General features: G+C 29.8%; 1 protein-coding gene across 1 annotated transcript in view; it reads left to right on the top strand.

Annotated features, from left to right (window-relative positions):
- Positions 1 to 3,269: 3,269 nt before the first annotated feature.
- The window catches only part of LOC129914289 (dynein axonemal heavy chain 8), a 57,311-nt gene continuing 43,176 nt past the window's right edge, over positions 3,270 to 17,404 (top strand). Inside the window, exons 1-4 of the mRNA XM_055993463.1 lie at positions 3,270 to 4,371; positions 4,429 to 4,532; positions 8,049 to 8,412; positions 8,474 to 8,844. Coding sequence (XP_055849438.1) covers positions 3,346 to 4,371; positions 4,429 to 4,532; positions 8,049 to 8,412; positions 8,474 to 8,844 — 1,865 coding nt within the window. The 5' untranslated portion in view covers positions 3,270 to 3,345. The remainder of the gene's footprint in view (positions 4,372 to 4,428; positions 4,533 to 8,048; positions 8,413 to 8,473; positions 8,845 to 17,404) is intronic.

The following is a 17,404-nucleotide window of genomic DNA, read 5'->3' as shown; positions in this document are numbered from 1 at the left end:
TCTTTTTCCGTATTTCAATTCACATAATAATATGTATATTCTTACAGAGAGAGATTATAGTGTATAGATTATATTATATAGAAATAGCGGAGAGGTGCTACAAACATTAAAAAAAATAATAAAAAAAAACAAAATTATTTTGTCGCTCGCAACACGTTTACCAGTTTTAAGAGTTAAAATATTTTTAAGAATGCACTTAGACAAAAAAAACATGGATATTTTTAAAAATTCTTTAAGAAATGAATTCGCAAGCTCACTTGGTTTAAAAAGTTTTGTTAAAAAAATGCTGACCCCTTTTTAACTCATTATAACTCATTAATTGTCGCGGTAAAAAATAATTTATTAAATAAATTACATAGTTTACATAAAATTGCTCAACTAAGACTTTATATTTTTTTCCCCCAACAAGATGCTTTAAATTTATGATGGATTTTCAATAGAAAATAATCGTGAAGTTTAGTTTGTATAAAATGTTTTTAATTTCATTAGTTTTATCGAAGACCCTATAAATTTCATCATTTACTATTTTTTTTTTAGAAAGAGAATTCATCTGCTGCAATGCTGGGGAATAGTTTTGTTTCTCATCAATGTGGCTGGAGTGTACTCCGTCGTTTTCAAAAAAAAAAATTCAATTGTAACATCACTCAGCATTATTTCAGCGAAAAAAAAATAATAATTGTAAGATTTTACTGTATAACACACACACTCTTTAGTATTTAAGTTGTAGGAAAAAAACATTTATTGTTGAAATGCGTGTACATTGAATTTAAAATAAATTTTAAAAATAAAAAAAAAATTGATTTTCTTTTTCATAAGGGTTCTGATTGGAGTTCAGTTAGGTGAATTTTGTAATAAATAATTTCGTGCAGAGTAACCTGTCATATTCAAATGGGGGTAAAAATTTTGTACTGTCCACTGGTTAACAGATATCAGTAAAATGACAGCATATCAAAATTGGAAAAAGGTTAATAACACTGGTCTGCAAGGAAATTCTCCTTTTAATAAGACTATACTTTTCTAAAGGATTTTTATATCCTGATTCCAAATCCGAAGTCAGAATTGGCCTAGCACGTCACGTTTTATGGATATTCCCGTTAGAAAATCTCAAAAACCCATTTTTGGCTGTTTTTCGAAGCAATAATTTGGCATTAGGTAATTTTTTTCAACTAAATTTGTTACGGTTCAGTTTCAATCTTCTCAATATCTATTTTCTTCTCCGAGATACCTAAATTTAAGTAAGTTAAATAGGTTTGCCTTATCTAACCACAAAGAAACTGATCTTTAAAAATTCATATTTCTTTCTCCCAAGAATAAAAGTATACTTTTCTAATAGCGTGTTGATTTTGAATCCGAATTCAAAAATAATTTTTTTTTGTGTTCTATTTTCCTCGTGATCCAGATCAGATCATTGTTTTTATTAGCTTTACAACAAAAGCAGGATTTTGTTATTTTTTTGCAAATAAATTAATGATCTGATCCGGATCACGAGGAAAATAAAACACAGCTAATATTACAAAACCCATGAATATTTGTTTTAATGTATTTAATTATACTTTTTTGTACATATTTGACCTTTTAAATATAACTGGCGTTGAGATTTCACATTTTCATGTGGGATTTACAAAAAACTACAGGATTTCAATATTTTTGCTGTTTTTGTAAATTAGTATCTTAAAATGTGTGTAAACTTTAATTTATTAAATACAAATTTGGTGTCTTATAATAGATCATGCTACGAGAAATAAGACCTCCAAATTTGAGCTGAATGGGAATAATAGTTTTATTTTTGTACTAGGTCAACTGAATCTAAAAGGAATATTTTCTGCAAACTACTCATATTTTTCAAAAATCATTATAAAAAAAATGGTACGTGCCAGAATTTTTCTGCAACCAGATGTAGATTCAGGAAAGTCAACTCTTTCATAATTTTAAAAAATTATTTGAAGGAGAAAAAAAGTTAAATTTTGCAGACCAGTGTAATTTTTGGGTAGGTAAATAGAGCCGCTGTGACAAAAAATGGTAAAACCGGAAATGTTAAATCCGTACACAATTCGGTTTAGTTCGCTGAATTGATCATGATTGGTTTAATTTTTAGCTTGATCATGTTCCACACTTAAAAATTTCGACTCATTCTTACGTGAGTTCACTTTATGAGAGTGAAAAAAATAAGCCTCGAGAATTTATTTAAACAAAAAATTGAGTTCTGACAAATAAAAGATAGACACCAAAAATATCAACCTGTGGCAATTTTTCAAGTATTCATGTTCTTTCGTATTTAGCGGAGAAAAGTTGTGTTTTACTCGACCAAAAAATAATATATTAGAACGAAACAATCGTTCAATTGAAAATTGTAAAATCATTCCAGATATTGCCAAGTAGTATCAAGGCATCAAATTCAACGAGCTGCTGAAACTTAACCAACTAGCGCCCAAGGAATGTGATGGGGAAAGCTAATTTGTCATCGGATGCACCTAATTTTTGAAAATAAAAACCGCACTGGAGCAACAAACTAATTTATAATATACAAGCATACAATTTAGCATAACATATTAATAAAGGCATAACAACAATAATTGCAAATCCATGGAAGGGTAAAGCAATAGAGGCGAAATAGAAAACAATAATACAAAATTTCAAATTTGTTACCTAATACGATCGACTTTTTTTCCATAAACAGACTACAGCAAAAATACTTAAGCTGTTTTTCTTTGGAGATGGAAGAGTATTCATGAGTACTCTACTAAAAATTTTCAATAAAAAGTAAATATAAGAAAATCAACGTAAAAAGTCACCTAAATGCAAAATTTTCCTTTTGGAAAAGTAGAAATTGGCAAAGTATAAAATGAAAATTTTGTAACGTCAAATGTTGGGTTTAACTATTTAAGGATTGGACAGCAATAGCGGGTGAAACAAAACCAACTTCTATGACAATCGACTTCAGTTAAAATCGGTAAAAATGCACTCAGGTGACCTTTGGTGTAGAAAAAATCATTTGGTTCGAATAATTGTTCAGTGATAAGAATTTTATAATAACTTTTTAAAATTTGTTTTCTATAAAAAAATATTACACATACACCACAGTGACCCAACTTTGCTCAAATATAATGTTGAATCTTTAAATCGATTAATTCACATTTCTTTTTGTTCTGGTTTATTATTATTCAAACTGATTTCTCAACATAAACCTAAACCCGTTACCATTTCCGAAAGAACTAAATTCCTAAATAATTATTTGATAATCTTACAAGTAAAAAACTTAACATAAAAAAAAAAACAAAAAAAGTCACCCGAGAAAAGTTTATCTCAAAAATAAGTTTTTCATTATTGAAAAATTTGAATTCAAATATGGATCCAGAAAGGAATATAAAAAGACTCCATAAGTTATTTGGAGTATCTCATAAGATACAAAAACTATCTGCTAGACGTGGAAGTGCAGCCGATCATGAAAAAGAAGAACAAGAGAAGAAAAAAATTCAAGCTTTCAAGGATCAGCGACAGCAAAGAATAAGTAATTTGGGGGCAAACCATCGTTATGTGTTGGAAATTGTCGCTGATTTTCTTGAAATAACAACAGATGAGGCAATAATAGGACTTGTTGATGATGAGGCCTACACTGATTTATTAAATGGCCTCTTCAAAGAAAAAGGCAATTTCTCTGCATTATTTTGTAATGCAACTATGAATGGATATCCCCCAGCTTCAGGACGTTACGTTGAAAAGCTTAAATATGCAAAGATTATTCGTTTGATTTGTTACAAAAGTGACCAAGTGCAAATGGATGGACGCTGGGTAGTAGCTTTTCGAAATAGTAATAAAAAAGCTATAGAAACTCGAACTATTTCTGATGAAATTGGAATGTTTGCATTATATTCGGATAAAAAGGACATGTCTTTAAATGTAGTTAAAAATTTAATGCAGCAAATCCTAACACCATCTCTAGAAGCCGTTACAGAGTTTGGATTGTGTGAAGAAGATCAAAAGATTAAGTTCTTTCATGGCTTAGATATGTATAATAAGTTTATAAGCTCTTCAGATATAACTGTTCAAAGTCGAGTGATTTTCGAAGTTTCACATAGCTTATTTAAAGGACTTCTATTGGCAAAACATCAAATAGAGGCCAGTTCAAAGAACATTCCAAGAGTTCATTTAGTGCAGCGATATTTTGCTCAATGGCTGCGACAAATTCAAGGAATTTTAGTTGAAGGTAAACAAATTCAACGCGATGCAAGTGATGCTGGACCACTTCAAATATTGGTCAATTGGAGACGATTGCTAACTAGATATACTTCGATTATTGAGTTTGTTTCATCGAGGGCGTTTTTAAATCATAAGACTTGCTTGGTATTATCGAGATCTTCTAAGCTTCTTAAGGTCAGCAGTTGGTTTATTTCTTTATTTTTTTAATTTAAAATTTGTCAATATTTTCAGAAATGGACAGAAATTGATGGTCATGTAACTTTGGCTCTCAATGAGGCTAAGGACAATGTAAGATATATAGCATCACTGCAAAAATTTTGGGATCCTTTATATAGGTAAGTAATGTTGTAGTAAAAAAGATTCTGCAGATGTATTTTGTATTATGTTAACTATTACACTGGTTTACAAAATTAAACTTTTTTTTTGTTGCCGGAACAAAAATATACTTTTCTGAAGGTTTTCGGTGTGCTGAACTTGAATCCGAAGTCAAAAAAATTCTAGCAGCTCCCGTTTTTGAGATATTACCGTTAGAAAGTGCAGCACTTCGGACCTTATTCTTTTATATAGGGAAAATTGTTTGAGCATATTTAGTAACGGTTTTTATAAGAACTATTTACCACCTTTTTAAATCTGTTTAAATCTCTCCGATATCTTTTTTACTTCCCGAGATATCCTCAGTTGTTTGATATTTTTAAAAATTTTATAATGTTATTATCTTCTTTATGATATATGAAGCCAAACCCACTGACTTCATTTTAAGATATCTCGGGCAATACATAAGATGTTGAAAAGATTTAAACAGGTATCGAAAGATGGGAAATAGTTCTTATAGAAACCGTTACTAAATATGCTCAAACAATTTTCCTTATACAATAGAATAAGGTCCGAAAAACTCAAAAAAACGTTTTTTTTGCATTTTCTAACGGTAATATCTCAAAAACGGGAGCTGCTAGAATTTTTTTGACTTCGGATTCGAGTTCAGCACACCAAAAACCTTCAGAAAAGTATATTTTTGTTCCGGCAACAGAACCCTTGTTAACCAGTGTTATTTATCTATATTAACTTCAAAATCTTAGTATCAAAATTGGTTCTTCGCTTAAAATTGAGTTGAAATCGATATAAAATTAAACTGATTTTTGAGGGTTCATTTTTACCAATAATGATTTCATTCATTTTTGAAGTTAAAATAATAAAAAAAAAAGAAGGTGAGGAAATGATTGCAATTATTGAATCGATTGATGTTGTATTCCGTGGTGTAATGCACTGACATTTCAGATTTTTCAAAAAAAAGTTATGCAAACACCACAGTGACTCATCATTTTGAACCACAAGGTGAAAGCGACCTTCTCAGTGCCTGAAATAATACAAACAAAAAACGTATCCCTCCATAAAATAAAATGCACGTACTAAGTTTTGTAGTTCAAAGATTCTTTATGTTAGCTAATCACTGGAAAATAAAGCTTTTGGTTAGGTTTTTAGAAAAAAACATGAAAAGAAATTTATATCGGGATTTACCCTTTCGGTACCAGCATTACTCTCATGTAACATATCTTTAAAAATTCGAAAAAAATTATTCCATTAATAATTTTTTAGGTTTCGATACCTTAATTGAAAGATAATAATGCCTTGTTACTGGATTAGTACAAAAAATTAGTCAAATATCATACTTTTAATTTTTTTTTATCGAAAAAGGGACTGCAATTCACATTTTTTTTTATATGGTCATAATTTTGGAAAAAAGATATAAAAAATGTAAATCCAGAAAGTCTTTTGTTTTTTGGCTTAAAAGAAGTACCGTTCTATAAAAAGTTATTTTCTCAGTTGTCCGACTTTTTTTTTAAGGGTCATAGCCATAGGCAGTGTATGTTACTTACATGTAACAAGAGAATAACATATTAGTTTTGCTACTTATTATTTTGGAAGATAACTTTTTGCTATTCATATTTCTTAGTTCTGATGTTTTTGACACCATAATACTGAAAAAACATTTTTTAATACTGATTTTCATAGCTTGGGTTCGAAAGGGTTAAGCAAAAAATATGTCATTTTTCACAAAAAAAGAAATACAAAGCCATATTTGTGTCATTCTAATTTTTTGAAAAAAAAACTAAAAACACAGTTTATTAGAATCATTTAGACCATTTTGAACACTAAGTTCTTTAAAAATCTTTAGAACCGTCTCACTATGGAGCATTTACCCCCAAAAACCGGTCAAAAGTCTGAATTTTTTACCTGAATTAACGCAATTAATAAAGAATCATAAACTGCTTTTAAAAATTACAATAGTACAGGTACATAAAATCAACAAATAAAAAAAAATTGTTACACTCATGAAACTTGGCAAAAAGTTTGCTTTTGGGATGAGAACCAAGGATCAAAAAAGTCTATACACAAAAGTTGGGTGGAAGAGTGTTTTTAGCGGACAAGAGGGAGGTGGTGAAGATAAAAAATATAGTGATAAAAATTGTTTGTGGAATATCATCACATGACACATGTTTTTAAAGTATTTTTAGATGCTGAATCTAATGACATAAAAATAAAGTCAATACAATTGCTCTAAGAAAAGTAATTGCCGATTAAAAAGAAGAGTGCTAGTTTTGTTTACTTCAACAGGAATAAAATTAATGTACCTATACATTTTTTTCCATGTGAAAGTGTTTTTTTTTAGGTGTGGAGAAAATATATATATATTATTTCTATCTTCGTGACCTTTTTTAATATACAATATTAACTCCTAAGTGGGCTTGAGGTCAATTTTGTTTATCCTAATATTTATTCGAATAAATATTAGGATAAACAAAATTGACCTCAAGCCCACTTAGGAGTTAATATTGAAAATATTTATACTTTGAAAAAGTGTGTAATACCAGTGGTACCCTATTGCAGTTCAGCAATTATATGTTACTTTTGAGAATAGACACAAGAATCTAAAGTGTCTATAAGAATTTCATTTTTAAAAGGGTGTTTTTTTAGTGAAAACAAAAAAGATGGGCCACCCTAATGATATTTGGTAAAAACGTTGAGTTTGGGATAAAAAGCAAGAATAAAGAGTTTTTATAAAAAAATTTAAGTGAAAGGGTGTTTTTTTTTTCGAAGAGACAGCAAAATCTGTAATTGGCCCCAAAAAGTCAATGATTCGTTAAAAACGTCTAAGAACTTAAGTATAAACGTTAGATTTGTCATCGTAACCAAAAATAAAATGAATCATTGGCTTTTTGGGACCAGTTACAAATTTTACTGTCTCTACGAAAAAAACACCCTTTCACCTAAATTTTTTTTATAAAAACTCTTTACTCTTGGTTTCTATCCCAAATTTTTGCCGATTTTTAAAGTTGTTCTAAACGTTTTTAGAAAATGATGACATTTGATTATATCGTTGAAACCGGAAAAGCAGCTTAGAAGAAACCAACACACTAGTCCATTCTAATCAATCTAACTAAGCCCAATATTAGACATTTTTTTTAACTTAGTGATACTATTTCTTATTTAATTTTTTTTCCAAAAATATACTTTTTTGTTGTAAAAAACGTTAGCATCTATTAATTCTTGCGATAAAGGTACTAAGGAACAAGTGTAGGATTCGTAAAAAAAAGCTTAGAATTCGAGATAAAAATGAGGGCTGACATTACGAAGCTGGAGAATGCTAAAAAAAATAGGTCTCGCAAATTTCTCTCAAACCACTGAAGCGATTTGCTATGTTGCGTTAACCTCTTCTGTCCGAATACTTAGACCTTTTTCAACAGAATCGACAAGGTTACTGGGGCTATTCTGTTTAAAATGCTTATTTTTTGAATACTCAGAAAATCTCGGAACAAGATACAAATTAAATTACATTTTTCTTTCTGTTAAAGATCCAGTCCTGATGTCATAATAAGCAGTCTTCCTGGTTTAATGGTTGCTATAAGAAATGTATGCAAAACAGCACATTTTTTCAACACACCCAGTAACATTACTGGTCTTTTTGTTAAAATAACAAATCAATTGACAATCACCAGCAAAAAATTCATAACCGATAATAATCGTTCCAAACTCTGGAAAATAACACCTCAAACTTTAATTGATAGAATAGAAAATTGCCGAAGACTAATGAACATTTACAAAATTACATACTTTGAAAATGTTGAAAATATGAAGGAATCAAATGAGGAACCATGGGTGATGTCATCAGTTTATATATTCACGAATATGGAAAAGTTTTTAGATCGTTTAAAAAAGGTGTAATATACCAATATTTAATTTTAATTTTATTTTTGTATAACTTTTCTATGATTTTTAGATAAACGTTATTTTCAGTACGGAGATTACTTATGCAATTTTGGATCGAATTCAAATAAGTGGAATGGAAAAGTTTAGAGATCAAATAAAATTGGCGAGGGAAACCATCAGCAGAAAACCCTATGATCCTTTGGATTTTCGAATTGAAGCATTTGACAAGGACTATGATGTTTTTGTCAAGACAATTGAATCAGCTGAAGTTCAGATGCAACAATTTGTAAAAGCTCAAATTGCTGATTGTCCCATGGCCGAATCTGTGATTTTGATTCTTAAGAGATTTGAAAAACTGAATCTGGATTGCTTGTGCTTGGACCGGAGATATCTTGAAGTGTGTGAAATGCTCGAAAAAGAAATGTTAAAACTAAAAGACGTGTAAGTAGATATTTCTTTAATTTTTGATTCTTTTTGTATTCGTTGTATTTTGAACAAATTAAAAAACAAATTGGGACCACTGCATTTTTATATGAATTATCATGCAATGATTGAAACTATACGAGACATTTAGAATGCCCAATCTCAATCCCTAGAGGACAAATTGGCATTTTTTTTAGGAACACAATTAATGGTACCTGTGATATAACGAAAATAGAAAAGTAAATTTTGTTCAAAAACGGCTTGAACGATTTTGATTAAAATTTTTGTGGGTAGTGTAACACATAAAAGCTTCTTTTGGAATTAAAAAAAAATGTTTGTATCGTTATTAATGGTACCTGTCATAGAACTGTTTTTTTGAATTAAGAATTTCTCGTAAACTACAAAGCAGATTTCGACCAAGCTTTTTATACAGGAACCTAAAAACAATCATCGTATAAATTTTTTTTAATTTTTCAAAAAACAGATTTTTCGGATTTTTAAAAAATATTTCAATTTTTTTTTTTTTTGAAAAATCAAGTTTTTGAAAACGAGTTAAAGAATTTTATCGAAATTTCCTTTTTATGTGTTGAATAATATTTTCTTAAAAATGGCATACCAACTTTTTTTTTAATGTTAGAAAATTTTTATATAAAAACATTTAAAAATAAATTGCACGACTGGGGTCGCACGTACTTGCTCTTATGCTTAAAGTAACTATAATGTTAAAGCTTTTTATTCAAGAAATTTAAAATTTGATATTTTGAAGAAATTTCATAAGTAGTATAAACAAAATTAAGTCTGTTTTTATAATTAACTAGCTGACCCGGCGGACTTCGTTCCACCTTTTCTAGCATTTATTTCCAATTTTTGACTCTGTTGTGTGTGAAACTTTTTTAATACCACCAGAAATCGGGTCTCAAAAACCTATTTTTATGAAATTTTGGTGCATATTGGTTGGTCTGAGAATCGGCGAACACATATTTTCCATAATCCATTAGCCTTCTCACCTTCACTGGAAAATTTTCTTTATTTAATCCCCCTTAGCCATATAAGAGCGCGATTTAAAGCTGCCAGACTACTACTGAATTCGTTGATAAAACGCATAAAGTTATAAAACTGCGTACTCACATTTCGGTTATACCTCCACTCCCAAAATTTTCTCTGGGTTCTAAGACTATATTGTTTTCGGTTTTCGGGCAAAACAAATACCAAGCATCAATTTCACATTCGATTTCCCAGTTGACACCAAAGAATTCTAATCAACAAAACTGACCAAACTGTCCTTATCGTCACATATTATTTATCTTACTCTTTACTCCAACTACCAACCAATAACAAAATCCAACATAATTCTTACCTTTCACAATAATAAAACACTTTACTTTTCAACAAAAAATTTCGATTAAAAAATATTGGTTGATCTTAGAATGTTTTAAATTTTAAGTTATAATGTATTTTTCAATAGTGAATCACAAAAAAATTAAAAAAAATGTTTTTCCAAAAAATATTCAAAACAAAAATATATGCTGGACCACCCTTACCATTTACGTGTATGAAAAATAGATGTTGGCCTATTCTCAGGCCTACCCGATATGCGTACAAAATTTCATAAAAATAGGTCCAGCCGTTTCGGAGGAGTTTTGTAACAAACACTGCGACAGGAGATTTTTATATATTAGAATTAAACTCCGTTTTAAATTATCTTAAATAAAAAAATAAATATGCTATTTTATTTCTTGTATAAAAAGGTATTTTTAGAAAAAATTTTTTGAAAATTGTAGGAACCGTTTTTTAAAAAAATAGTTTTTTATATATAAATTTTTTTTAACATTTTTCAAAAAAAAAGTTGGTATGCCATTTTGAAGAAATAATTAATTTACACATAAAAACTAAATTTCAAAATTTTTCATTGATCCGTTTTCAAAAAATTGATTTTTCAAAAAAAAATTTTGAAATATTTTTTAAAAAACCAAAAATGGGTTTTTTGAAAATTTTCTAAAATTTTAATATTATCTTTACTTACACACTTTTGTATAAAAATTTTCATTTAAATCGGGTTAATGTTGTACGAGATATTAAGAAACGAAAAAAACCGTTCTATGACAGGTACCTTTAATAACGGTACAAAAAATATTTTTTTTATTTAAAAAGTTGGCTCTTATGTGTAGTACTACACACAAAAATTTTAATCAAAATCGTTAGAGCCGTTTTTGAAAAAAATTAACTTTTCTATTTCCGTTATATGGCAGGTACCGTTAGTTTTGGTCATAAAAAAAAAATTTCAATTTCCCCTCTAGGGAATCACCAAAAACTGCTAACTACCAAGTTTGAAGAAAATCACTTCACTCGTTTAGGCTGCAGCTCCAGATAGAGACAGACACACAGACAGACAGACAGACAGACAGAATTGCCGGACCCACTTTTTTGGCATTCTCCATCATCGTAATGTCATGTAAAATTGTTATCTCGAGTTCGATTTTTTTTACGAATCCTAAACTTGCCCTATAGTACCTATATCGCAAGTAAAAACGGCTCTAACAATTTTCGAATTTTTTGTTTCTAAAAATTGCTTTTTATGCATGAAATCAAATGGCATACTTGGATCGTTCCGTTCTTCACTTTAATGCTATCATAATATGTAGGTATTAAAAAACAAAAAAGTTCAAAAACTAAAACTTGATTACACTAAAATCACGCTCTAAAAAGTTAAAAGAAGAAAATATATTCTCATATAAAATTGTTATAGGGGAGAGTGGGGCCAAATGTAACACTTTTTTCTGAAATCGATGGTTCTCCTATAAATTTGAAAGTGGGTCAACCAGACCTTTTTTAAATTAAAGACCCATGTCTTAGCTCCAAGATCCCTCATAAAAATTTAGCAAAACATAACGGTAATGTTGAAAAATAAAGCTTCCAAAAAAAAAATCGTGTTGTTTCAACTTACCCCACATACGGGGCAAAGTGTAACACATACCGGGGTAGGTTGTACCAAGAACTAAAAATAAGAGAAAAATACCTTTATTTGTTTATATTTATTTATTTTTAATTAATAACAAGAAAAACAAACCTCAGTCATGAAATTATGGTGCGAATTTGTAAAAAGTGGAGCAAATCCAAGATTTCCAGAGAAAATTTGACAGTAGTCTTAAATAAAAGTTATTCGAATTCATAATTCGTTTTATAAGCTTTATGAATTCAAGTGGTGGTTCAAAAATGGGTTTCCAATTTCAAAATAAATACAAATTCAATTACAAGCATTCATATTCAGGGTTGTTAATTATATTAGGTAAACAATTTTTCAGTATAGGTAGGTTTTTACATGGTACAACTTGCCCCGGAAAAATGTTACAACTAGCCCCAGCATGAAATTTGGCACATAAAATCAATTTAAAAAAAAAGCGAAACTGATATAGACATAACATATACACGCAATTTGAGCCAAAACACAGTTGCATACAGAGTTGGGGAGTAATCATTACATTTGTAATTAATTACTAATTAATTACAATGCAATTACTCCACTAGTAATTGCATTGTAATCGAATTACTTTCCCATTACAATGGAAATGTAATTCGAAATGCAATTACAATTAAATTACCGTGTAATTTTATTGTAATTAAAAAGATGAAATTACAAAAGTAATTACATTGTAATTAAAATTGTAATTTTAAAGTAATTATATTTTAAAAACAAAATAAAACCAAAATCTAAACCTTCAACATTTCAAAGAAAAACTATACCTCATGCCACATTTAAAGAGTGGACCTACAGGGATGGGAGTTGTACCCAAATGTAGGTTAGAGTCCCCGCTACCTCTGGGCATCAAAAATGTTGTATTAATTTTTTTTCACAATTCCAAAATATAGCCGTTGGAAGTTGGGGGAGCGAAAAAGCTTCTGGGAGCTGAACGCTTTGACCTATAGACATGGGGGTGGTGCCATATGAAAGATTATATTCTCAGCTACCCGATAGTGGTATAATCCGGTTTTTGGATTTTTTTCAAAATTCCGAGAAAATTGCGTTTGAAAGTTGGGGTAAAATTTTTTTTCGAAAAATCCCCGAACCTTTGAACGCTCTGCGAAGCTTAACCGCTTGAGAGCAATTTTTGGGAGTTATGCCAAATGATAGCTTGTGTCATGGGCCTACGCTTTGCACATTGTCAGATTTTTTAAAAATCATCTTCCATGTTAAACCGCCACATAATGTCTATTTTTTTCAGAATCGGGCTTATTTTTCTTTTACTTTAAAGTTCTCCCGGTTGTAGAACGCGTGGACCTACAGGAATGGAAGTTGTACCCAAATGTAGGTTAGAGTCCCCGCTACCTTTGGGCATCAAAAAAAATTTTTTCATTTTTTTTCAAAATTCCGAGATATAGCCGTATGTGGCAAGTTGCAAGTTGCATGTGGCAAGTTGCATGTGACAAGTTGCATGTGGCAAGTTGCGTGTGGCAAGTTTCATGTGTTGCATGTATCAAGTTGCATGTGGCAAGTTGTAAAGCCATTGTTCCTGATGTACAACACAATACTTCAATCGTCGTCGCTCTCATTGAAAGGCTTTCTTCATTTGCGGGCGTAATAAATGCGCCGCGGTGAAATAAGTTATAGGACACAAACTTTGAAAAGTTTGTTTTGCTTAAAGCAATAATAAATTACCAGTAATTTTATTGTAACTTTTCGTGTAATATGATAATAGCTATGTTTTATTATTCTCGTGATCCAGATCAAATCATATTGTTTTCATTTCCCTTACAAAAAAAGCAGGATCTTGCTTTGTTACTGTAAAGCTAACAAATAAAATGATCTGATCTGGATCACGAGAATAATAAAACACAGCTAATATTAATCAATTTATTGAATGATTTTGTTTCGATTGAATAAAATAAAATGTTTAATTTAATTTAGAAATTAATTTCAGAGTTTCAATTACAATATAATTACTTTCAAATTCCAAAATATTTAATTACAATGCAATTACTTTTGTAATTTCATAATGTAATTACAATAAAATTACACGGTAATTTAATTGTAATTGCATTTCGAATTACATTTCCAATGTAATGGGAAAGTAATTCGATTACAATGCAATTACCTTGTAATTACATGTAATGTAATTAACGATTCGATTACCCAACTCTGGTTGCATATAACAAAAAAACACTTAGCACTCTATCTTTTTCGGGTAAAGAGGTAGACCAAAAATAAAATTAAAAAAAAAAGTTACAAACATGCATTTTTTGGGCACCACTAGTGTAACTTCTCACCCTGTCGTCTAATCTTCATCTGAAGAAAATGTGCCGGTAGATATGCAAAAATTGAGCATTTTTCTCCTTTACGCGTTTCTTAATATTGAAAGGAACATCGCTTTTTTTAGCTGTTAATTCTTACCCCTGTTACATTTAGCCCCACTCTCCCCTACAAATGTTCATTTAAGTTGCAGTAGGTTAGTTTAGAAACTATGATGTCACAGATGAACGAACACATATCACTCATTTACTTGGATCACTGTCATAACTAAAAAAAAACCGATTTTTCAGAAAATGAGTTTTAAATTCAGTATCGATCTTTTTAAAAATGTTAAAAGTTAGTCTCTAAAACAAAACTAGTGCACGCCTTCATCGTAAATTTTTAAAGTTATAAGAAATGACTTTTTGCATAATTAAAGATTACTTTCCAATGACTTTTACTTTCCAATTACTGACAATGCATTAATAACTCTAATCTAAACTCGTGATTTTTGAGTTATGACAGTACTTAAAGTAAATGAGCGATATGTAGGTACCTACGTAATATGTACATTTTTTTTTATATGTATTTTATATTTACATATAGGCAGGGGAAAGGTGCGAACAGTGAGACACCTTTCTTTTAAATTGGCATATCTTAGAATGTTCCCAAGCTAGCTTAACCAAAGTTTGAAGTCAGTTTAAGACATACAGGGTGGCTGATGAATATCGCTACATTAAAAAATTCAAATAACTTTTTTTTCAGTGTATGAAATTTATTTTTCTTTTATTCATGTTAAAGCGCATTCAATTTTATTAAATATAGCTTTATTAGTTTTAAAAATAATGGATTTTAAATGCCTCCCCTGGTCGTTAATGCATGTGGGGTGCCTTAAAAAAAGTTGTTTTTTGAAGATTTGAAACAGAAATAAATGCAAATATTTCTCGATTGGATTGTTTTCTTTCATTCAAATTTGTTGATTTTGCTTTGCGGCCTTCCTGTTTACAATAAACTCAAAAGAAAAAGTCGGATGCAGTAAGTGCAAGCGATTTGGGATTTTAACGGAATGGTAAAATCACGCATATGAGCTTATCGGAAAATTTTTGTAGGAATTCTACGAAAACATTATCCATTTTCTATTATGCATTTTTGTTAAATCTAAAAACCAATCTGTAAAATAAAAAAAAAAATTAACCGGATTCACTAAGTAGAAAAAAAGTTATTAAAGTTTTTTTTGGTAGCGGCTTTCATCAGCCACCCTGTATTTTATCGTAATGTTGCAGAAAAAGTTATATTTAAAGAATGAATGAGAGCATCACATTAGACTAAAATTTAGAAAAAGTCAAAACGTCTCACTGTTTGCAAGGGGAGCGATCAGTGAGACAGGCTTAAGTGAACAGTGAGACTAACGCATAAAACCGAAAGAAATAAACAGAAACGTCAAATAATTAAGTTACAAGTGTATAATTAATTAATTTATGTAACTTTAACCCATTTCTTCAAAAAAGATACAAAAAAGCCGAAAAAAAACGAAAGAAAAAACACCACCAAATCATATTGAAATCACGTTAAAATCATAGATTTTTTTAAAACTATGTCTCATTGTTAGCACCTTTTCCCTAAACACTAGTGTCCCTTAATTTCATGAAGATTTATGTTTTTGATCCTATTTTATAGAACGAGCTACCAAAGTTTCGTACTAAAAAGCAGTTTCTAAATATCTTATTTTTTAATTTGAATTTTGAACAAAACTTTTCGGACTCTACCAGTCTCTTAAGTGCAAAAATAGAGTAATAATTTTTGGTAGAGGCTCAAAGTAAAAAAAAAAACCTTCCCGTCAATACGCAGCTTTTGAGACCGACCTCTAACGATTAGATAAATTGAATTTATTTTCAGAGTTTACAACACAACTTTTGGTAAAACTTTTGTTTGACGAGTGTATTGACGATTAGGCTCTTTTTTAAATTTTGATATATTTCTTGGGCCTCTACCAGCGATTATATAAAAATTCTATTTTTGTCCTTAAGAGACCGGTAGAGCCGAAAAAGTTATGTTCAAATTAAAAATTCGGCGTTTTAAAAATTATATTGGCACAATGTTTTATTTATTCGTATTTTTCTAATCGCAATACAGCGACATTAGTGTTTGCAAAAACGTTAGAGCTGAGTCGAACGGTCGATCCTCGAGTTATAGTAAATTAGGGTAGGACCAACTCAGACTTCTGCTCTTATGTATGACCTTTTACTTACTTACTCACTTATGTCCTCAGATCTATTACTTACGTGGGTGATCCCAAGAGGAATACTGAGCATCATTCCGAGCCTTTATTTCGGTGGCTTAATTTAATGAGTTACGAAGAATGCCATCCTTAGCAAGCTATTTTTGAGAAAACTAAAAACTTCGCACTTGCAATTTTAGCTTATTCAAGTACCTAGGTATGTATATGGAGACATGTTCAAAAAAAAATAGCTTCTTGAACGAGATTAATTGGATAACACGAGTAAATATCCTCTCCTCACACTTTCAGAGGATTAAAAATTCACTTTTTGAGTACCTAGCCAACTTAGCAGCTAAAAATTAAAAAAAAAATAAGTTGTCTATTTTTAAAGTTTATTAATAAACAAAGCACGTTATTTATCGAAATATAAAATCAGGTCGCTTTTCAATTTTCAAAAACTGTTCAATGACTCGATTATAAAAACCATCAGTATTTTTCATCTCTTTCAAATTTTCCTTTTCGATAGACATAAGCGCCAAATAACTTGATCTCTCCTCATCTTCAGTTATCTTAAAGTACGTCTTAATTCTCTTAAGAGCAGAGCAAGACTCCTCTATAGGTTGTGTTACAGCTGGTATTGTACAAATGAGTTTTGCAAGTTTATACACCTGATCAAAACTCCCTTCGATATTTTTCGACTCCAACCAAATTAAAACATCAATTGGTGTAATAGTTTTTGATCGTTTCACAATCGTTGCATCAGTATTTTCATAAAAAACAGCCAATTCATTTTTTAATTGATTCAATTCAAATACATCCTGATAGTTTTTAACCATATCAAGAATTAAATCTTCAGGAAAGTCTTTCTTTTCACGATAAGTATCAAATTTATTGCCATTTAATAAATCAAAATATTTCAATTTTTCAAACGATGAAAATTTATTTGTAATTTGTATAATTAAATTATCAACAATTTGAAAGAATAATTCTTTGTACTTTGTTTCATTTGAATCAAATTGATCATTTCGAATATTTCGTTTTTCACCATCTGACAAAACAGTGTGCAAAGTTAATTTCCAAATTTTCCAAAATCTTCTTCTTTTTGATCTTTAAAAAAATCACCAAGTTTGTTTATT

This window comes from Episyrphus balteatus, chromosome 1 (genome assembly GCF_945859705.1).
Source record: "Episyrphus balteatus chromosome 1, idEpiBalt1.1, whole genome shotgun sequence".
Taxonomy (NCBI): domain Eukaryota; kingdom Metazoa; phylum Arthropoda; class Insecta; order Diptera; family Syrphidae; genus Episyrphus; species Episyrphus balteatus.
Note: the sequence above shows the minus strand (reverse complement) of the source record. Positions and strands in the feature narration are given on the sequence as shown.